This window comes from Calonectris borealis, chromosome 20 (genome assembly GCF_964195595.1).
Source record: "Calonectris borealis chromosome 20, bCalBor7.hap1.2, whole genome shotgun sequence".
Taxonomy (NCBI): domain Eukaryota; kingdom Metazoa; phylum Chordata; class Aves; order Procellariiformes; family Procellariidae; genus Calonectris; species Calonectris borealis.
The window spans coordinates 3,974,525-3,995,938 of record NC_134331.1 but is presented as its reverse complement, the minus strand read 5'-3'; the positions used below and the strand labels follow the sequence as shown (position 1 = coordinate 3,995,938).

The 21,414-nt window shown below is 47.8% G+C and overlaps 2 protein-coding genes across 2 annotated transcripts in view; both read right to left on the bottom strand.

Moving 5' to 3' along the window:
* Positions 1 to 11,954, bottom strand: CACNG1 (calcium voltage-gated channel auxiliary subunit gamma 1). Its single transcript, XM_075169460.1, has 4 exons — positions 11,655 to 11,954; positions 5,647 to 5,721; positions 3,089 to 3,226; positions 1 to 2,357 (listed from the first exon to the last, which is right to left on the bottom strand). Exons 1-4 carry the CDS (start codon positions 11,893 to 11,895, stop codon positions 2,131 to 2,133), a joined length of 681 nt encoding a protein of 226 aa, XP_075025561.1. The 5' UTR covers positions 11,896 to 11,954; the 3' UTR covers positions 1 to 2,130.
* Positions 11,955 to 20,135: 8,181 nt separating this feature from the next.
* The window catches only part of CACNG4 (calcium voltage-gated channel auxiliary subunit gamma 4), a 40,108-nt gene continuing 38,829 nt past the window's right edge, over positions 20,136 to 21,414 (bottom strand). The window contains exon 4 of the mRNA XM_075170092.1: positions 20,136 to 21,136. Within this exon, the coding sequence (XP_075026193.1) occupies positions 20,598 to 21,136 (539 nt within the window). The 3' untranslated portion in view covers positions 20,136 to 20,597. The remainder of the gene's footprint in view (positions 21,137 to 21,414) is intronic.

The window sequence follows — 21,414 nt, the reverse complement described above, 5'->3', positions numbered from 1 at the left end:
GTGCCACCGGTCCACATGGGGTGAAGAATGTAGACCCGTGCCCCCAAACCTCCCTTATCTCAACCCATTGCACGTCCAAGGTGAGGTCGTTTTGATGATGATGGCTGAGCTGGGAATGCCTTTGTGCTTAGCTTAGCTTAATCTACCTTGCCTGTGTTTGGGTGTCCCAACCCGGGGTCAGCCACCGCAGGGGTCACACCAACTACTTCCTTTTCTGTTGTTACGTGTAACAGATTTCCCTAGAAACTAGCCTCTGTTTTCCCGAACAATGGAAATGCAAATTAAGAATGTCAGCTCTCTACCCAAAAATAAGATTTCAAAACCATTTAGCATTTCACAGTGGTTCAGTGACAACCTGAAGACTCGCAGTTGTCTCTCATGACAGAGACAGGCAGCGTTCCCCAGCTCATGCTCAGATCTGAGCACCAATGAGCGCTTTAGCCCAAAACTTTATAATATACGTGTTATTTGTAGTGCTTTTCAACTTCAAAGAGCTTGAAAAATATTAACGCAACTTCACAAAAGGCTTCTGTTCTCGCTGCCGCTCTACTGATGGGAAAATGGAGACCTGCCGGAGGCTGGCTGGGGGCGGCAGTGGGCAACCCCTCGCACCAGCACAAAATTGCTGGCTAATTTCTTGAAATGTTTGAACGTGTCACGATTTCTTCAAAATGATCAGAAATTTTCTGGTTTGAATTCCGTCTGGTTTTCTTCAGAATTGTGGACAGGTAAGTGCGGCGGGAAGGACACTTCGGTTTCCTTTTCTCCTGCTTTTTAAATTATCAGGTGAAAAAACTGCAACGTAAAACACCCAGTTTTTTTTTCCTACTTGAGGAGAAAGCGCTGAGCCCATTCTGAAAATTGAACTGTAAAAATAAGACACCCACCTTCTGGTGCTGGGCAACCGTGATGGTGCAAAGGGCTCGGCCGGAGGGGCTGGGTGAGCCTGTGGGGCTCGGGGACCCCTGGTCCCCCCCCGGTGCCGCAGGCGGCCGCGCAGAGCGCTCGGGGGCTCTGCGACGCAGCCAGCCTCCGCAGCATCCCCCGCCGGCGGTGCTCGGCCGTGCCTTTCTTCAAGGGTGCATAAACGATGCGCTTTTGTAGTATTTTCAGGGCTGACTCCCCTGGGTGTTTCAGTCAAAGTCCTTTCCTTCTCAGCAGCTACCTTGAAGGGTTTTTCCTAAAATGTAGTTTTATATATGTACGCAGTGAGCAAATTCTTAAAAAGCCCGTTCACAAGGAACAAATGAGAGCTCCGTACAGTAAATACCGCCCAGAATTACACCGTCATTCCGGACCTAGCGGAATTTGATGGGCCAGGTGATTCATCCATCAAAATCATTTTCCAGAAAATCATGCTACTGGAAGATTATGCTTTTTATTAAAGGAAAATATCACTCTTAATGTTCAGTACTTCTTGGTTTTGCCATCAAAGTTTAAGCAGAACAGAAACTGTATCTTGCGGGTTTTTTGTGCTTAATTCAAAAGAATGGAACTGCAGGGTGTAAATTTGTAGGAGAAATTTTTATCCCAATGCTCGGCAAAGTATTTTTTAAATTTATTTTTAATTTTAATATTTTAATAGAACAGTGTAAAGATCTCCAATTTATTCTGGAGTGGTGAGCTAACCCTTCCTCGGGAGGTAGAGGAGTACGGCATGAGTGGGGAAACGGATTCTGCGCGGACCTAGAATTTCTGTCTCTCTCTGACCAAGGGAGGTGTAAAAGCCCGATATCCCTCACGGATCTGCTCTTTAAGCCTAACTGCACCACACACCTTCTCCCGAAGAAAACTGTCTTCTCTGTGGCACGAGCTGTCTCACACGCAGATTTTCCCCCAACTGCATCAGCCCAAGGCATCCCTAGATTGGCACGGAGCAGTGCCATTCACCCACCCCCCGGTGCTGAATGCCCTTCCTGCTCTCTTAAACAAAAAAAAAAAAAAGAAAAAAAGAGGGGGGAAAAAAAAAAGAAAAAAGAAACAAAGCAATAATTACAATTGAACGTGCCTTGGTTCAGTAACGACTTAGTTAATGGAGTGCACGTTGTATAGCGAGAGCCAGACATTTTAAAAAATACAAATCTTTTCAGAACGCTTTCTGTGGGATTTTTTTCACGGGTGCTGGGAACATCAGTGCTCTGGTTCTGCATCCATGCAGGTCTCCCAGGGGTTCTGGGGGAAGCGGGGCAGCGCGATCAGGAGGAGGGCGATGCCGCAGATGAAGAGCAGGACGAAGGAGGCGCAGGCACAGGCGAAGGACCAGGAGTAACTGTACTCGATCCAGACGGTCTCCTCGCTGTCGATCATCCTCTTCACCGATTGTCTCATGACTTCAACAGAGATGATGATGCAGAGACCTGAAGGAAGATAGGAGCAGTGGGTTGAATAACCAGCAATTTTTCATCCTTAATTAACCACCTCGTCTGTCTTTTTGCATACGGGAATTGCAGTGGGATTCAGAGGTGAGTCATTGTTTGAAGGAACCAACGCTTGCAACTGCTCAGAGCTCTGCTACAACCCAGGCCACCCCAGTCAGCCGGTGTCTTGCTGAGTGGGATCTTTTAGGCAGGCTTGGATGGGAAACTCAAAGCGGTGGAGGAATAATTGCATTCCCTAAGGAGCTTTTCCAAAGGCTGAATAAGAGTTTTAGTGAGGTGACGACTTGCACCTCTGTCTTTCGGTCGTTGTGGCCTTTCAAGGTATTACTAGCTCATGTGAACATGTAGTCTTCATGGTTTTGGAGACAGCTGTGTATTTTAGGCCTGGATCAGCTGTTTCTTGGTTTGAGTCTTAATAAATGAGACAGAATAGTGTATATCCCTGGTTTAGACTGGGGCCAGAACTGACTCTGTTAGAAATGTCCCTTTCAAAGGTAGCTGGAGAAAATACAGACGACCTGCTGGGTGATGCTTGCTGAGCAGGACATTTTCAGAGCCCTTCAGCTCGAGCACCACGTAGGGACTTGTAGTCTGACTGTGACTAGAAATAAAATGCCACTTTCAGGGCATTTTTAGAAGCGTCTCCATCCTCCCAGGATCTACCTAAGTTTCTCTGCGAGTGCAAGTATGCGAGCACCGAGCCTCCTTACCTGCGAAGGTGTAGAACATGGACGCCGGCTTCAGCAGATAGTCCCTCTTCTTCCTGAAGGATAAGAGGACGCAGATTGTTCCGATGATTGCAAAGCCAACGCTGAAGATGGCAATAGCTGCAGCTGAAATGCTGTATTCTGCCAAAGCAAAACAAACACCAAAAAAATGCAAATCTCTGCAAATTCTGAGCACGCTCCCATCAGCTGTTGTGACTTTGCAGGAGGTCACCCCGAGAAATACGTATCCTCCCACGGCTGCGGAGGGGTGGCTCTGGTGAATTGAATAGTTTCCTCAAATAAAAGCAGGGGCAAGTAGCGGCCGTGTCTCTTTTGAGTACAAAGGGTATAAAAATAGAGCAGGAGAGGGAAACACTTTCTGAACGCTTCCTGAAAGAGCAAATGGCACCTGTAATCGTCTGATGAAGCTCTGAGAGGATCTTTAGGCAGGCTTGGATGAGAAACTCAAAGCGGTGGAGGAATAATTGCATTCCCTGAGGAGCTTTTCCAAAGGTTGAATAAGAGTTTTATTGAGGTGACGACTTGCACCTCTGTCTTTCGGTCGTTGCGGCCTTTCAAGGTATTACAAGCTCATATGAAAATGTAGTTTTCCAGCTCTCCAGCTGGAGCACCACGTAGGACCTGTAGTCTGACCGTGGCTAGGAAGAAAATGCCACTTTCAGGGCATTTTTAGAAGCGTCTCCATCCTCCCAGGAGGAAAAGAGTCGCTTTAGCTCTGCTGCGTAGATGTTAGTGTTGAAGCCTTGCTGGGCTCCACGCTCTCATTTCTTCCATCGCTCCACACTCTGCTCTCTGAGTAAATCGACAACGCTCTGCTATTTTTATTCCAGATCCGTATTGCAGAGCCCCGACAAGGCCCCCGCGCGCGGTGCCGATGTTGTACCGATGCAGAAGGACAGCTCTGTGCTCCACGGGGCTCAAAATCGGAGCAGGCAAAGCAGGCAGGAGGCCAGAGGTGAAGTGTTTGCGTAGCAGCTTTTTTTTTTTTGTTTTAATTTCTTTAAGACAATGATTTCCAGCTCTGTGAAAACCCAGCTTCTTCAGGGCATGGGATTAAAACCTCCATAAAACGTCCTGGTTTTCGCTAAGCCAGCTAAGATGTGCGCCGGACGCTTCCTCCAGCAGAAGCACAGTTCAGTGCCTGAATGGAGGGGAAGAATTGCTAATTGAATAATTCAGGCCTTCATCTACATATTGCACTCGTTTTCAGATTATAATTTAATATTTAATATTTAACACATGTAGCCATGTGTGAACGTCACAGTGCCTGATGATATTTGCCTTTCAAGCCATTTAAAAAAAAATATCTCCCAGGCAAAATCATGAAGAATTTTTTTGCCTGTTCCTAATTAGCTCCCATCAAAACGTACCTATTTCTCCGATCGCTCTTTGTTCTCGTTGCTTTTCACACCACTGTTTTATTATAATTTCCTTAATGTTTCTCTTTACTATGTGCTAGAACTGCCTGAAAGAGTTCGTTTCAATGTAAAATATTTTGCTGAGGCTTAAGCTTTTTCTTTTGCTTCAAAGAAAAGAAGGTCTCCCTGATTTTTTTTCTGAAATGACTGAGAAGACATTGGGTATGTTTTTAACGTCAGATGGCTGGAACTGATAGTATATAAATGAGCAAAAGCAGGTAGCTCAGATACATGCTCTTCTATCCACTTAAAATTCCCAGTCGTTCCTGTCTTAGGAAACTGCTTTTTTTAGAAAACCTGTGAGCAGAGTTTTCCACCATTACAATTTCCGCTGGAAGCAAAGCAGATTGTTTAATATGTGTAATGTAATCATCGGCTCATTTACTCCGCAGCAAAATACGTTGTGTGGCAAACTAGAAAGGAATTTGTCCGTAACGAGAGGGCGAGAAAGAGAGAGGAGCACGTTAGATGGGTGCTAAAAAAATGTGGCTTTATCAGGGACTTATTAGAAATGTGAAATTTGTCTGTGAAAGGCTCTTTTCAAAATCCATGCTCTGCAAACACTGACCGCGCGTGTCCCTGTAGGGTCTCTGTTCCGTCCTTCCAGTGATAGCTCTGGTTTCTACAAGACTTTCATGTAAAAATCAATATGAAGCATAAAATTCCTAATGGTCTTCACAGAGTCTCTGTACGTCTTTTCAGGGTCAAGCCTCTGCTTGGGGTATGATTTATTCATTTAGATTTTATTAATGTCCTCTTCCTTCGATGGCAAAGGCTCCGAGTGTCGCGGCTAGTGCTGACGTCGTAAAGTCATTTTTATGCTGAAAAGATTTTTTGCAGTTTTCATGTGTATTGACATTGTTATACATTTGTGGGGCAACTTTGAGTAAAATCACACTTATGAGTGTGAGCGTATGGAAAAATTATTCTTCCCGGGATGTTGGCATTTGACCTTCTTCAGAGCATTAGGGTTTTTTACATTTTTTCCAGCTGATGGTATCTGGTAGAAATTCCTCTACTGCTTTCAGTGGAACCAGGAGTGAACCCTCATTTTGGGGGCCTCTTTACCTTAGATCTTGTGTGCACCTCAGTTAGGAAAATATTTTTCAGATTCATTCTTACCTTTCTGGGTGGTTACTTCAAATATCTCCGAGCTCAGTCCTGGTGTGAAGTGCTTGAAGTAGGAGCAGTTGTGTTCTGAAAGAGAAAAGGAAATTGAGTGTGCTTGGAAATCTCTGGTAAAATGTAGTAAAACTGAATTTGCTTTTTATTGCTGTATCAAACTTGCAATGTTTTTAAGGTTCCCTGCTCTTGGGAGCACAGAGAAACTGGAGCTGGATCTGTTTTATTTGGGAGCAGATGAGTGGCATGCACGTGGCCGGCCACCGGCTCCAGCATGGACAAGGCTGAAGCCCCCTCTGATACCTTTTGTGGGTTGCTCTCTCCAAGAGCTTTTCACACTGATTGCTCATCTATTTAAAACATGAATTACAGATAATTTTGCTCATTCTGTCTTTGGCCATCACACATTCCTATAGCTATACTTCCTGGTGATGAGACCTGCTGTGCCCGCAGCTGAGCTGGTATCTTGCCACTGCCAACCCACTCCGTAGTGGCATCACCCCATCGGCCATAGGAGGGTCACCGCTGCTGTGGTGAGCTTGGGCTCCAAAAAAGGAGGACGGAGAGTCCTCATCCACCTCGTCCCTCCCAGCTCGCCCCTCCTCCAGCTCACAGAGCCCCGCGTGGCAGCGGCTGGCAGGGAGGAGCGGCCCAGGGGAGTTTGCTGCATGGGGGGGAGGTCACCGCGCTTTGGGGGTCCCAGAGATGAGGCTGCTGCAGCGCAGCAAAGCACGTGGTGTTTTGCTATCATAGGGACACTGAGGACTTTTTTTTTTTTTCGGCTGTTAGACCAAAAAGACAAAGGCTATCTGAAGCTGCAAACAGTTGGCCAGGGAAGGCTGATCAAAGCCATACGAGTCAAGGGCGAAGCGGCTCTCACTCAACCTGGCTTTAGCAAAGTTCACGTCCATCAGAGCAGTCTCCTAAGTTAATTTGATAAGATAGCAGAGTTAGATCTGGGCTTTACGTGAGCACGCTGCCACGTACGTGGGATATTTATAGAGGGGTGATAAAGTGACCTGGGATCAAGATTGTGGGGCAGGGGGATACTGGGAAGGAGGGAAGTTGGTAGCCGAGTCTCTCAATGGCCACGATATTGTTTCATGCTCAGCCGAGTGAGAATCAGCCAGCAGGGAGATGTCATTGCTGCCAGTAGGTGCACGGGGGGCTTCCAGCCTCGGCGGGATGGGGAAGGGGCTGGTGAGAACCTGCTGCCGCGAAGCTTTGGCAGCAGCAGGGTTAGGGTGGAGGGTGTTCTCGCTATTTATAACAGATTTAATTGAAGGTTTGAAGGGGCGCGGAGCTGGGAGAACAGTTGCTCGCCAGGAATTTGGCTGGAAGGGTGCAATCGCGGAGACGCGTTGAGCGGCGCCAGCTCTGATTGCGCTATTCTGCTGAGCCGGGCTGGAGAGGACGCGCTCAGCGCCTGCCCCAGCACCCCTCCGGCACCCCAGGTTGGACTCCCTTCAGACGGGGAAATCGCGCCAAGATTGCACAAAATACGGGCACTGCCCGTGGCGAGGGGCCACTTGGTTAACACCAGCATCTCTTGTCCGTTAAATAACGGAGTGAGCACCAATTTCCATGAGATGCTGGGAGAAAATCTGGGAGGACTTTATGGTCCTCTCCAGTGTCCGGGCCAGGACCTGCTGCTACAGGGCAGGTCGCCTGAGCCAGGTCCTGGGTGCAGGACCATGCCGGGTTCTGCCTGGGGACACATACGGCGTTTCGGTGTTTATTTACAGTATACATTTCTAGTGGCAAGAAGATACCAGAGTACTGTATGTTACCTGGTGGTTCTTGTGGGTTTTTTTCTGCCGTGTAAATGGCAGATATTGGAGTTACTGGTTCTAGGAGGATTTATTTTCTCTCTCCCAGGAGATAGGTAATTGTAAAGCAGTGTTTTTGGGCCTGTTAGTGGAAGATTCCTTCGAGACACTCTTATCTACTTAATTTTATAAGCTGAAATTTTATTTCATCTGCAGCTTCTCCTTGCTGGAGACTAGGTTAATGTTCAGCTCTGGCATCTCCTGACCTTTTCTTTATTATCCTTGCAAATGACTGGAGGAAACATATTTGAACTCAGACCTCTATGACAGAAATTGCAAATTTTGAGCCCCAGCGCAGAGGTTGCGTGCCTCTGCCAGCAGCCAGTGATGATCCCAGTTTGGGCATCCTTTGGCTCCTGTGGGGTGGGAGGGAGATGGGATGAAACCAGGACACCTCCTCTTGGATTGTTTGGTTTGCCTTTTGATTAATTCTCTGAAAAGGCTGAACTCAGAGGAGTCCCCAGGCGTGCTGACTGTGCAAAGCCCAAGGTGGAGCCATCCAGACATGGTGTGATGGGGGACAGCACCGCTTCGTGTCCATTGCAGGTGAACCAAACCAGCCCAGCCCACCCTCCAGTCCGTGAAGGCTCAGCGTAGGGGGAGCACACAAAACCTTCTTTTGGAGATGGACTCGTCTGCAGGAAAAGGAGCTGCCTCTGTGTTTGTGGCTTGTAGCGAAGCTCTGCCCAGGTACGATAAATGGGGTTATCGCAGAAGTCGGTTAGCTCTGGGGGAGGTGTTTTTGGAAAATGCATTTATTCTGGGAAAACGTAACTAGATTGTTTTTGGTGAAGTGATATATTGTTTTCAGTTTAAAGATGCTTCGGTGCTCTGCTGAGCTGGGAATATCTGTTTCAACAAGGTTCCCTGTTGTTCAGGAGAACTGAGGCACTTCAATGCCTCTCGGGTGCCATCACGAATAAGAGAAGAGCCCGTTTGTGTCACACCACGCTTACATAATGGATAGCATTTAAAATGGGTTTCATAATGGATGAAAACCGTGTGGCAACCTTTGTTTCTCTCCACCCCTAATTGCATTATCTCTGCCACGAGGTGACCTCGGTGTGCTGATGGGAACAGCCCAGGGGCTTTGTGGTCATTAAGGCTCGCGTGAACTTCAGGGTTTATCACACAGTGTCCTCCCCCTTCCAGGTCACCCACCCGACAGCCCTCCTGGCCCTTCCCTTCAGATCCACCATTCCTGGATGACCGCCGCGCGTTGGCAAATGGGCCAATCCATCTTTCCTCTGCTCATGCAGAGCCAACCTCTCCTGCCGCTCACCACGGGGCAGCTACCGCAGCCGTGGGACGCAGTCAAAACGCAATCGCATTGAGCTACGCTTGAAACTTGGGGGTCTGCAATGAGACCTCATGGGGGAAGAGAGGGCAGAGAGGCCACAAGGTGTTTGGAGCATGCGGAGTTCCAGGTGGCCGCTGTCACCTCTGAGCGTTGGAGTGACAGGCGGGGGACGGGCTGGAGCCCACCTTGCTCTTGAACCTCAGCTGGACACTAGCGTGTGGGGTTTTGTGGCAGGCTGGGTGGTTAGGAAAAACCTGGATTTTAATGTGAGGTTTCCACTTGTGTTAAGTTTGGGAGACAGGACCTGCTGCTGTGGTTAGAGGAGGTGTTAAGGTGAGGGCTGAGCGGTGGAGGGGGCCAGACCTTGGCCCTGACCTGGCCAACAAGCCAGGGCAAGGCCTTTGACACGCACTGAGTTTTGGAGATGGTAACTCCAAACAGTTTAATTCCATACCACAGCGCGTCTCTTCCATGGACACGGGGAACGAGACAGCCCTGCTGATAACCCACGTGGTCGAGCGCTTTTCCTCTCCAGTTGCCCGACCTCAGGTTCCCGTATTTTCCAGGACCTCCTTAACCTGCCATGACACACGCAGCCTGCAGAGCATCCCCGCTGCCCCGCGTGCGGGCGCGCAAGAGCCCGCTTTGCAGGACAACACCTACACTGGAGTTACTGGCAGTGAAGAGCCCATAATAAGCTCCCCCGGTGCCCGCTGACCACAATAAAAAATGTTTCAGTATTTATCTGAATTTGCCCGGTTTTAACAGCCATCTCTCTGATCATTTTATTTCTTACAGCAGGCTGCTGAACCCTTTCCAATTTGTCAACAGCCTCGGAAGAGCGCTGTAAAATTTTAAAGCCCTGCCTAAATCACAGCCCTGCTTTGTGGACTGCGAGCCAAGTCATCCTCCCCGTTTTGCACCGTGCCGAGCTCAAAGCCTAATAAATAATGTTAATCATGCCATCCATTTCCTCCTCAGGGAGCGACTGGTAAATGGTTATTAATGCAGTCATAAATTCTTATGTTTCTTTTCCAGTCCTGGCAGTAATGTCTGGTTACGTCTCATGATTTTCAGGAAAACCAGTGCCCACATCTGCTCTTTTACTGCACGTTTGTTCATTCACATTTTCTCGACCGCTGCAGGTTTCCCAACCCGGGTGTTTCCCTGCCGACATCTCTTCCCAGAAGTGTGAAATCAATCTAACGCGAGCCGCGCGGACGCAGCATCGTTTAGCAGCCCGAATCCGCAGGGGCCGTGCTCTCCCCCTCCACCCCACGCCGCGCTCCTGGTGTGAGTAAAAGGGGGATTACGATATTTATATTCTAACCGAGGTGTGAATTTTACCCTTTGAAACCTCGGATGCCGATTACGACACAGGATGTCATCCAAATTCCCAAATATCTTTGAAAAACTGGAAAACCACCTCCGGGGAGGGGCGGGTGGCTCAGCCCCTCCACCATCACCCGGTTGTTCGCCGTGCCTGGCGGAACGGCAGCGCTGGGACGTGATTCAATGCCCCGCAAGCACATGCTGATGTCTGTCAAAGATAGGAGCTGCTTTCGTGCTGCCCTGCCTGCGAATCTGCTTTTAGCGGACAGCTGGATATTTATGAGTTTTATATTTACCCCGCAGTTGTGCAATTTTGGTGTTTATCCACCAATTTCTATTGTTTTTCCTTTTGTGGGAGTTTTCCTCCGCACGCGAGGAAAGGCGTACAGTGAGGAATATGTTTCTAGGCACATAAGTATCTTCGCGAGAGACATTAAACATACGGATGACACACTCCCAAATTTGGTTAGAGGCAGATCCGAACGCTGAGGCTGAGCTCCTCTCTTCAGAACACGTAATTTGGCCAAAGCGATAAAGAATTGCAATTCTTTAATAATACAGGGAACACACAGTAAGCCCAGGCAGTAAGATCTTTCACAGGAAATTTTCAAATATGCGTTAACGTATATATTTCAAGTAGCGAGTCTAACATGAAGGCAATCCTGTTATTTCTGTTCTGGAAAGCATCCAGTACCCTATGAGCCTTCTGAAAAAGCAGCGTAGCTCGGTCACGGGGGGAGTGTATTAGTGCATGCGGCGCGAATGTTGCTGACTTTGCGATCAGCAAAACCATAATGAGCTGCTTTTACCATGGCAATGTAACGGTCTTCCCGGAAAGCAGCCGTACCCGCTCCCCCGCCGCCCTCCCCATCGATTGTGGTGGAGGAACCCGCGATGGAGACGGGCGTGGGACCAGGCTGCCTCCGCCGAGAGGCTCGGAGGCTCCGTAAGTCATGGAGAAATTGCTTCAAACTCAGTTTACGACTGTGTTTTGGAAGTTGGCAAAACAGACTGCAGGTCCCTGCCCTGAGGAACAGTTATTATTGAAATAGCTCGGAGATAACCTAATGCCAGCCGTGAACAGGCTGCTCTTTCGTACCTATATGGATCTGGAAATCCTAAAGATTCAGCTACGTATGGTGGACCCATAAATCCTCTTTCTTGGCCGCTGCCGTCAGCGTGCCTGGGTGCTGCGGGACCCTCGGCTGATGTCAACAACATTTCCTCTCTCCCAATTTCACCCTGCGATTCCCACCATGTCCGATCCTCCTCCCTCTCTCCCCGCCGCTGTCGTCGTTGCACAGGAGGCTCAAATATGGTCACAAGTAGACGTGCAAGGCAACACAGCGCACGCTTACAGCGAGAGGGATGACAACGAGGGGTGTTTGCAGACCAACACGAAAACAGCCCCATGCAGCCCCCCGCCAAATTAAGCGCCGCGGGAACAGGGACCCTATTTTCCTCCTGCCACGTCCTGCAACCTCCTAAGCAAAGCCTGACTTGACCGCCTGGTGCTTTCTCCCGTGCAGGGGTGGGTGGTCACCTACCTCCTGGCAGGCTTATCGGCCCACAGCCCTTCTCTTTGGGACCTTGCTCCTGCATAAAAATCCGCTTTATACAGAGTCGCCATAGCCCAAAATGAGCCGCTTCGCAGGTGGCGTTATATTCCTCCACTTTGGGGCTCAGCACGGCCCAGTGGTCAGTCACTACGGCTGCAAACAGGAGCGAGACGCCCACCAGGATCACGGAGAACGTCAGCCGGACCTTCAGGGGTTTGTTCTCATCCATCCCGCTCCGGACCGGCGCTCCCGGTGGAGCACGACGGATAATTTGCGAGGACTCCCAAAATCCTGGCGCATCTGAACGTTTGCAAATGTCAGCCCCGCGCTGGCCGGGGAGAGCGGGGCGGCCGCAGGCAGCTGCTGGGCTGTGTCAGCCGGCGCAGCGCGGCGGCTATTAATGCACGTAAGGAGAGGAGCGCCCGGCAGAGCTCAGCTTTCCGCCCCGTCCCGCCCGGTTTGTTTTGGATTCCCACGAGCCGACTGTGTCAGAGTCGTTACAGCTGCCGTTCAAAAGCTGTAATCTCTTGATTTGCGGCATGCCCAGAAATAGGCATTAATAATGATTAACTTTTCAGCTAGGTTATAAAAACATCTGTGTTTATAATAGCGCCTCGTCTGAGTTCAGTCGGATCCTAAATAGTTTAATAGCCCCGGAGCCCGCAAACTGCGCGCCCGTGCCTTCAGCTCGCGGCAGCCTCCGCAAGGAGTTCGGAGCTGGACGTCCCTCCAGAGCCGAGCACTGCTGCGTAAAGAAAGTGGCAAAATAAGCAGACTTATTTATTTTACTGTTTATTTTTATTATAATTATTTTTTAATTAACCTGAAGTATTCTGAGTTGTCTTTTGTTTGTTTGTTTGTTTTTGTGCCTTTTGCCTATTCTTTTCTAATGCAAAACCTCTCGAGCGCTTGCTTGCTTTCCCACCATCCAGGTTTTCCTCGATGCGAATAGTCCACATCCTTTCCTTCTTTCGGAAGTGACTTCTCTCGCCCTGAACCCAGGTTGCCTGGGCTGGGGCCAACCTCTCTCTTCCCTTTGATATTTCAGCTGATCGTAAAGCTAATTTGATGATAATGGCAATGCAGAGGCCACGGCGGAGACGACATTACAATTGCGATGTCAAACTGAGGGGGGTGACGGTACCTGAATGTCAAAACAATGGTTAAAAAAATGTCAGTGGAAAGCTGCAAATATCATGTTATCATGTCAAGATAATGTCAAAGCTACGCCAGTCCTGTTTTATGAACGCTCCACTTCGATGTCAAAATAAAGGTGCGGAGTTGTCAGCTCAAATTAATGAAGACAACCTGAAGCAATGAGTTAAGGTGAAAGGGGAGTGTGGGAAAGGGAGAGAAAATAAAGAGTAAGCTAAAAAATATTGATCCGAAATAACTGTAATTGAAATATAACTTAAAGGGGTTAACGTTCCTCTGCTTGACGTGTGACTGGGCTGGCTTAGCACCCTGGGGAGCCGGGTGACGTGTCTGAACCTGCTATGGGCGCCTGGTGCCCCGGTCCTGCCGGGGAGGTGGGAGCCCTGGGAAGGAGCCAAGGCACGTGGTGCGAAACTGGAGGGGAAGGGGACTGGGGAGGGTGCTGGGGACACGGGGCAAGGCGGGGAGCAGAGACCACGGGCACATCTGTAGGAAGATGCTCCCAGCCCTGCGCAGGACTGTGAATGCCGCGTTGGGGCTGGGAGAAATATTAGAAGCTTACATTTAAACCAGAACCAAGAGTTCTCATGACAGTGGAAAATCCTAAAGGGAACAGACTCTAAACCAGAGAAGGAATGCGTTAAAAATGTAATGCCTTTTCTTTCGAAGTAGTCTCTTGTTAAATTTCACTAGTCGTCCGTGATCTTGGGAGCTGCATCCTGACTTTGCTTCCTTAATGCTACAAACTCCACAGGTCCTCTGCAAGTTGAGTGGAAGAAAGTGAACGTGTGTTTGCAAACGTGGGCACAAAGCGAGGTTCTGCTTGCTGAGGAAGCAAGTGCTAATGATCGTGCTTTAGACTAATTACTACCTACAAGGACTGCAGGGGTGGGAACTCATTAATTTTTTCGTTGGTGTTGGTCTTTGTGTCTCTTCCAGTGTTGGCAAGAATCACGCTTTTTGTTCTCATTTAGGTACTGCGATCTGGGTAAGTTCCTCAGGGTTTTGTTTTGAGTTTCCTAATGATATCCAGGAAAAAACTAAAGTGAAATCAGAAGGGAAAAATATATCCTTCCCTCCTCTCCCCTGCAGAGCGGAGCTGGGAATGTGAACGAGATACAATGAGCTTCAACGTGAGCGGCAGCGGCTTCCCTGGAGTCTGGAAACTCGCATCACTGCTGCTGAGGACTGAAACATTGTCCCCAGCCCCCCAAAAGTGACCTAAAGCCACCAGTCCCTGGGAAAGAAACTGTTTTGTGGGGTTATTGCTCCCGTGGGCTCTGTGGGTTTGCTACAGGAGCTGACGCAGCCGTGTTGCACAGGCGCTGCTCCCTGCTCCTCCCGCCCTAGGCTTGGTGGGTTTTTGGGGACCGCCGGCAGGTATTCGGTGATCACGGCTTGTGGCCGCTCAACCGCCGTGGCGAGAGCCAAAAGGCTCCTCTGCCCATGGGCTGAGCCTCTGTCCCCAACCTGGGGATTTCTGTCCCAGTGTGGAGGCGAAGTTGCCCTCCCTGGGGGGGCTGGTGGGCGTCTGCAAATGCAGAAGCAAAACTGATTTCTGGAGAAGCAAAGGACTAAAGGAAACCCCAAAGGTTGCCTGCGCATCCAGAAGACCGTGGTACATAATCCTCTAGGAGCGGTTCCTGCAGTCTCCCTGCATCAGCTGGCAAGTACTCACATTTAAAAATCAATATCACATGAAATATAAACAGACTATTAATGAGGACCTGTTGGGACGCAGGGAGGGTTGTAATTAGTTGCACTTCAGCAGCAGTGAGCGAGAGAGACACAGTTGTGTTTCTCTACTGGAGAAAATGCTAAAGGAGGTGTCTCAAGGCCAACTATTGCATTATTTTGTCCCTAGCAGAGGCGTTGGCTTGGCTTGCACTTGCACTTTTCTATATTTCTTCCAGACCAGCCCCCATATTTACCACAACCAGACTATCCGAATCCTGTGGTTCCCCTCTTGCAGAACAATGTTCTGCAGAAGACCCTTCCCAGGTGAGAATAACCCAGAGCGGAGGAGATTGCGCCTGGTCTGCTCTCAGCTCAAACACATTTTCAGCGAACAGCTTCCTTCAAATGGGAGCTCCTTAGCGATAGCTGAGCCCCTGACCCTGCATTGCCCCGGCACGGTGAGACCACCCTGCCCGTGGTTGGCTCTGCATAGCCGATACCCGGGAGTACCGCCAAGGGCACCCTCCAAAAGCTCCCTAACCCTGGGGCTGAAATCCTGCCGTCGCTGAAGGCAAGAGCAAAATATGTGTGTCTGTGTTTTGGTTGGGGTTTTTTATTTCTTTAATAGACTCCCACGGGTATGAAGAAGGAGATACGACCCCCGGACACAGCCCAGCCTCTTGGCGGCAGCAGCCCCGCAGCCCCCCGGAGCCATCCCGGCCATCCCTGCCGCTGCCCGCGCGCCTGATCCGCAGCTTCGTTCTCTTAAAATACCGACCGCCGTGCCGGGCGTGCGGTGTGGGTAAGCGATCCCCTGAGCTCTGGCGAAGCGAGGCGGCGGCGGCTGTAAGACGAGCCGTTGCGCAGACAGGTGCAGAGCACTCCTCATTCCCTTTTATTTTCGGCGCCTCCCATGTTCGTTAGTTTTCTTATTCTATGAAAACGCCACATTCTCCTCGCTGGACTCTTTTTCCACTTTCTGAAGCCTTAAGGACTCTGTTTTTGTTTCCCCCTCAAAAAACATCACTTTTTGATACATCCCTGTTCAGAGCAGGGCAGCCGCAGCTCTCGGGGTCACTATTTACCCACAGCGGGAAGAGCCTTTCTTTATTTTAATTTAAGGGAACCAGCTTTGGGCTTGAGCTTTAAATGGCTTCGCCAGCGGGCGTCGGAGGCATTTGAAAAGATGAATCCCCTGCCTCCCTCCAGACGTGCCAATTGATCATACGTACGGGGAGAGGCAGGCAGAGAGAGCGATGCAGGCGTTCTTCATCTTTAAAGACAATCTGGAGGCTTAGGAACCGGGAAGGTAAAGTTAAAAGAGGTATTTGAAGAAGAAATATCGTCTCTGATACAGGGATGGTTCGGGATGTCTGGGAGCGGCGAGAGGCTGCTGAACTGCCGACCTGTGTTCGGCACTGCTCGGACCGTCGGGATTTCGCGGTGGTGATCAGAGCAAGGCTTTCGTGGAGCTTCAGCCCGCGGGGTTGAGCTTTCTCCAGGGAAAACGGACAAGAGCTGGGAGAGGAGGATGCTTGGAAGCAAATTCATGTGAAACCGCAAAAGGTGAAGGCAAAGCACAGGCTCGGGGTTAGCACTTCGGAAGACGCTGGCTTCTTTTTGTTGGTGGTGAGTTGCGGTGCCCCTGGCCGCTATACCTACCAGTCTCAAACCGGGTACCCAAACCAGAGGGTGTCTCATATGGGCCAAGTTTAAGCTGGAAATTAGAAGGTTTTTCTTGGTTTCCTACCCAAATGCCTGGAAATGTTGCGAAGGGGAGACCTCATCGCGCTCTACAACTGCCTGAAAGGAGGTTGTAGCGAGGTGGGGGTCGGTCTCTTCTCCCAAGTAACAGCGATAGGACGAGAGGAAATGGCCTCAAGTTGCGCCAAGGGAGGTTTAGATTGGACATTAGGAGAAATTTCTTTACTGAAAGAGTGGTCAGGCCTTGGAACAGGCTGCCCAGGGAAGTGGTGGAGTCACCACCCCTAGGGGTATTTAAAAGACGTGTAGATGAGGCCCTTAGGGACATGGTGTAGTGGGCATGGTGTGTTGGGTTGACGGTTGGACTCCATGATCTCAGAGGTCTTTTCCAACCTTAATGATGCTATGATTCTATGATAGGGAGAATTCTTGGGCTGTGGGACCACAAGAATATTTTTTTTCTCGGATATGTTGGCTTCCAGCGACACCCCCAGCTGCAATCAAAATAGGTAGAAATGGGAAAAAAGAAACACAGAAATCTCAGCTCAGAGAATTTGGAAGTTAAAAATCTATATACGTTTCTCCACACAAAAATGAATACATTTAAAATGGTTTATTTAAAAAGTAAGGATTAAGTACATCATACATGGTTGTGATTATACCAGTAGAACTGAAGCACAGTGGAAATAACACTTCAGAACTGCAGACAGAAATGTAACCTCAAGGGACATGATATATTAGCCCTTGTGGATATGTGATCCGTACAGAAAGAAAATGAAATATAGAAATAGTTTGTTAGATGTAGGGGCATATGAAGTGATTTCTCCTTTTACTCCTATTCTGTATGAGGAACTAGGAAGAGAGAGCTGACGATATACCTGAAACTTGGTTTCTCAGAAAATTGAATCTGATCCAGTAGCATTTTTTTTAGGTCTGCTGTTACAGTATGTTAGAGGGTAATACCAAAAGACCGATTATTGTTAATGATACGATGATGATATCTGCAGGCCTTGTTGAGAAATGGGGGCTAATTTGTGTTCAGTGCTGTCCAGGGAAACCAGAGAGATGTGGAAGAACAGATGATTTTTTTTTTTTTTTTTTTTTTTTAACTATCACGGCGTGGTTTCAAAGTCCGAGCACAATCTAATTCTTTCAGCTAGATCAGCCATGGAGCAAGACACTGTTCATGGGCAGGAATGCTGCAAATTTTTCAGTTTTGTCAGAATCCAAGTTTTCCACAGGAAAAGACTGATGTTTGGAGGATTTTTTTTTACTGGAATCGTCAAATGAAACAACATTTTTTCTTTTTTTTGCTCTGGTTGAACAAATTACTGCATTTCAATTTGACATAGACAGTGAGTTTTAAATTGCAGCCCCCATTCTCCCACAAGACAACAGCTCTGGTCCCTGTTATCTCCCCGTGCCGCTGTTCCCTGGCCAGACCCCGTATCCCATGAGCATCCCCTGAATAATTCCCCGCTCCAGCTCCATTTCTCAAAGGTGCCTGCTGGAGAAGGAGCGGGCGCTCTGGCTCGGACCGAAGCAGGGCATCGCGCTCGGAGAGCTGCTCTGGGGGAGCAGGCTCTGGCGAAGAGGAACATCCCGAAACGCTCGGCAAGACTTTTTCTTGCTGACGTGGTGTAAAAATACTGCACGTGCCTCTGCAGGTCTGACCCGGGCTCTAGAAGAGCCTTAGACTTTGGCTGGATTCAGACGGTTGGTTTTAAACACGTTCACTGGAGAATGACGATTAAAAGAACGAAACCGATGCGCAAAGCAAACCTCACGCTGCCAACTTCCAGTTCAATGTACGCGAGTTTAGAAAAACAGCCTATATCTAACTCCTGGTTTTAAAGGGAATGGTTTTATTCTTAATTACAGTAAACACGGATGAGGACTTATTTCTAACTATTAGTTTATTAACACAGTGGGAAACAAATAGTTCTGGGAAATTGCACTTGAAAAATACATCAACTATAATTAGATGTAAATTAATTAGCACTTAGTATGACACACTAATGAGACAGAAGGTTTTTTTTTTCATTGCAAACTTCTACTTCTATCATAGCTAATCAAAGTATTTTAATATTACGAAGTCTCAAAAAGTAGGAAATAATTTATTGTTTGAAAGCATAAAGATTCTTGTAAAAAAAACCTTTCATCAAGAACTTTAATAATTTTAGAACTCTTTTATGTTGTCCTAGCCGAAAAGTAGGTAAAAAAGTTTTCTTGTCTGCCTCTGTTTGAATTTTTTTTAAAAAGCTTGTGTAACATCTTTCTCCATAGTGTGTTGATACAGAAAGTAGCACAACATTTTCTACTTTTAAATCGTTCCCATCGCTCCATTCGCTTTAGCTCTCAGAGTTCAGAGGTTTGAAAAAGGATCCCAGCAGAGTTTTAACCTGAATGGAAACTCTTAATAAGCAGGGATGAAGGCTCCGACCCACCTCCGCCAAAATAACGATGTTTTTCTGCCAGGCTGAGGGCTAGGCAGAGCTTAACAGCGACTAGGGGAAGACTTGCGCTTAAAATGGAGAACGGTGTCTTGGTTTTGCAAGGAGAGAGGCTTAAGCAGGGTTTACCTGGGCGGGAGAGGGGGTTCAACTTGCTTTTTGGGATGTTAAGGCAGCTCCTCCGGGATTTCCCTGGAGGACTTGGTTCCACTAGCTGAAAGCCTCGTATCCAAAACACCACTGACACTGCGGCCGTCGCAGGGTAAATTAAGACTCAAGAGGTTTTAACAGTTTGGCTGAGATCTCCCACCGTCAGTGAGCCAAGCTTTCCAAATCATGATTTTTTTTCTTGTCACCACTTCTCTAGTCTTCTGGTAGCAAAGATTTTCTGGGCAAAGACGACGGGTATATTCAAAGGAGTCTACAGGAATTAGGTGCTCCTCTCTCACTGCACCTAATTCATCCAGGGGGACTCGGGCACCTCATTCTCATATGGCTTGGTCGAGTGGTCACTAAAATCAACATGACTACTATTAAATTAAAGTACCTTTGAGTCAGGCCCTCGAGCTTTGACGTTCCAAGCCTAAATGTAAAAAATGAAAGCAGGAATTTAAAAGAAAAAAAAAATCTCAGACTTTTTTAGAAACATACAGAAGCAAAGGGTACAAATTAGTCCCCCCCTTAGGTGATGCATAGAGTTTTCTGTGGGCTCTCTGCACGTAAGTAGATTCATCATTACAAAATAAATTAAATTAGGTCGAACCATCATTCCCATCTAAAAGCAACTATACCTTGCACCATGCGGCACTTATTCATAATAAAAAGAATTTAATAAATATCTCATAAACGGTGATTATTTTTGTTCTATTTTAAAAAATACAAAGTTGTCATCCATTCTGTTAACACTCAGTTCCCATTGCTGCAGGAAGTTTTGCTAGTCCGAACGTATTAGCTTCTCATTTTCTTACGCACATTGCTTAGATATCTTAGTTTCCAGTAGCGTTAGTGTTGCACTTGTGAAGCAGTAAGGAAAACAGGAATGCAGTCGCAGGGAACCGGCGGCTTCGCCTGCGCCGGCCACCCCGGCTCAGCTCTGCTTCTCGCTCTTGCTATAAGTAGTCTATAGGGGCTCCTGACGGACAGCACTCAGCACCTTGCCGGATCAGGCACTAGGGCTAGTCGAAATAAGAATTCAAGTTTTCTAAATGTTAGGCAAGAAATGATCTTTGCAAATATGCTCAAGTCCCACCTACTTTAATCCTGCCCTTTCCAGGTGTTTCAAGAGGCACCCACCCTCTTCTCCCCCACCTGCACTGCCCCGAGGGACGCCGTACACCCAGAAATGGGAGACCCCCTTACCACCCCAGCAGGGAGTCTGTACGCTCAGTACACGGGTGCTCTACGGTTTCAGTAGCACAGGACGGTTTTAGAAAGTGTTGCCTTCAAAAATATTTTTTCTTTTTTCTTTTTTTTTTGAAAGAGGCAAAGCTTATGCTGCGTCAAAGGAAAGTGGCTCACTTGATGAGGAGTTTGTATTCATCCTTGGGCTTGGTTATAAATCATATTTGCAAGTTTGTATTAAGGGATCTCAATATTAGAAAAAAAAAAAGTCGTACAACAATTTTTCTGTAATCCTTTAAAACACACGGGTGGCAAGTCCTTTGCAGTTTCTCCAAGACTTTGTACACACTACAGAAGTGCAGGAACATGAACTGCCTTCATCTCGTGACACCAAGAACTGAAAGAAACAAACTCCAAATAGCTTCAAAAAAAGCTACGAGCGTGTAATATCTTTATGTTGGTCCAGAGGATCTCCACTTGCTGCCTCAACACATGCCACAATTAAAGAGGTGAGAGGGTATTTCAACATCGCTCCTTCTCTTTCATGACAGATCCATTCTGTTTCGATATTTCTTCAGAAAGCGCGAGGAAGGAAGGTACTTCAAACAGGCGTCGTTCTCCTGTTGACCATGTTGACATGGAGTCCTTCCTTAAATTCCTTCTGAAGGAAGTTGTGAACCTGCAGAAAACTGGCTTCTTGGTCTGCGTTGTAGCTGGCAGCCGTTGTAACCTTCAAAGGCTCTCTGGAAAGAGTGTACATGGAAATTTCGTTCATGGGAATGGTGCTTGCTATCTTCATGCCAACCGGAGAAATGTCTCTGGATGGAGAAGGCTCTGTAGATCGAGAACTGGATCTGGACCTCCTCCTCCTGTACCTATAACTTGGCATCCTGGCATAAGGAGAACTGGAAGAAGTCTTAAGGAATTCCCTCTTGGTCTTAAACCTCAGCTCTTTGTTCTTCTCAATATAAATGTTCACAGCCAGAACACCTATGGTTTCAGCCACAATGAAGGACAAGGCTCCAAAATAAAAAGACCAACCATAGTTGTAATGGTTCTTTTTGTCCTCATCACGCTTGTCACTTGGGTCACCTGCATTGCTTGATATGTAGACAATGATCCCTATGATATTACTTAGTCCTAGAGAGAAAAAAACATAAATCAGTGGTTATGTGGCTGGGAAGATAAAAATCAAGGCACGTTACTATCTGGACCTGAATGGTTCAAAGATTATAACCAGGAAATTTTATTACATTTATTGACACTTTCATTTATCTCAAGATTTCATTTATTCTTGAAAAACAAAGAATAGATCCACATCTGGGTCACGTATGCTTGCAGGGATCCCAAAATATTCAGCGGGCTTTGTTCCCATCTCTTCATTGGCACGGTGGGCAAGAAGTAGCATATGGGAGCTC

What these genes read in the sequence shown, in the direction of transcription:
- CACNG1 (XM_075169460.1), bottom strand. Translation starts at nt 11,895, where the DNA reads ATGGATGAGAACAAACCCCTGAAGGTCCGGCTGACGTTCTCCGTGATC. An exon ending in GCCGATAAGCCTGCCAGGAG is followed by an intron (nt 5,722 to 11,654) that starts GTAGGTGACCAC and finishes TTTCTCTTTCAG; the next exon opens with AACACAACTGCTCCTACTTC. An exon ending in TGAAGTAACCACCCAGAAAG is followed by an intron (nt 3,227 to 5,646) that starts GTAAGAATGAAT and finishes TTGCTTTGGCAG; the next exon opens with AATACAGCATTTCAGCTGCA.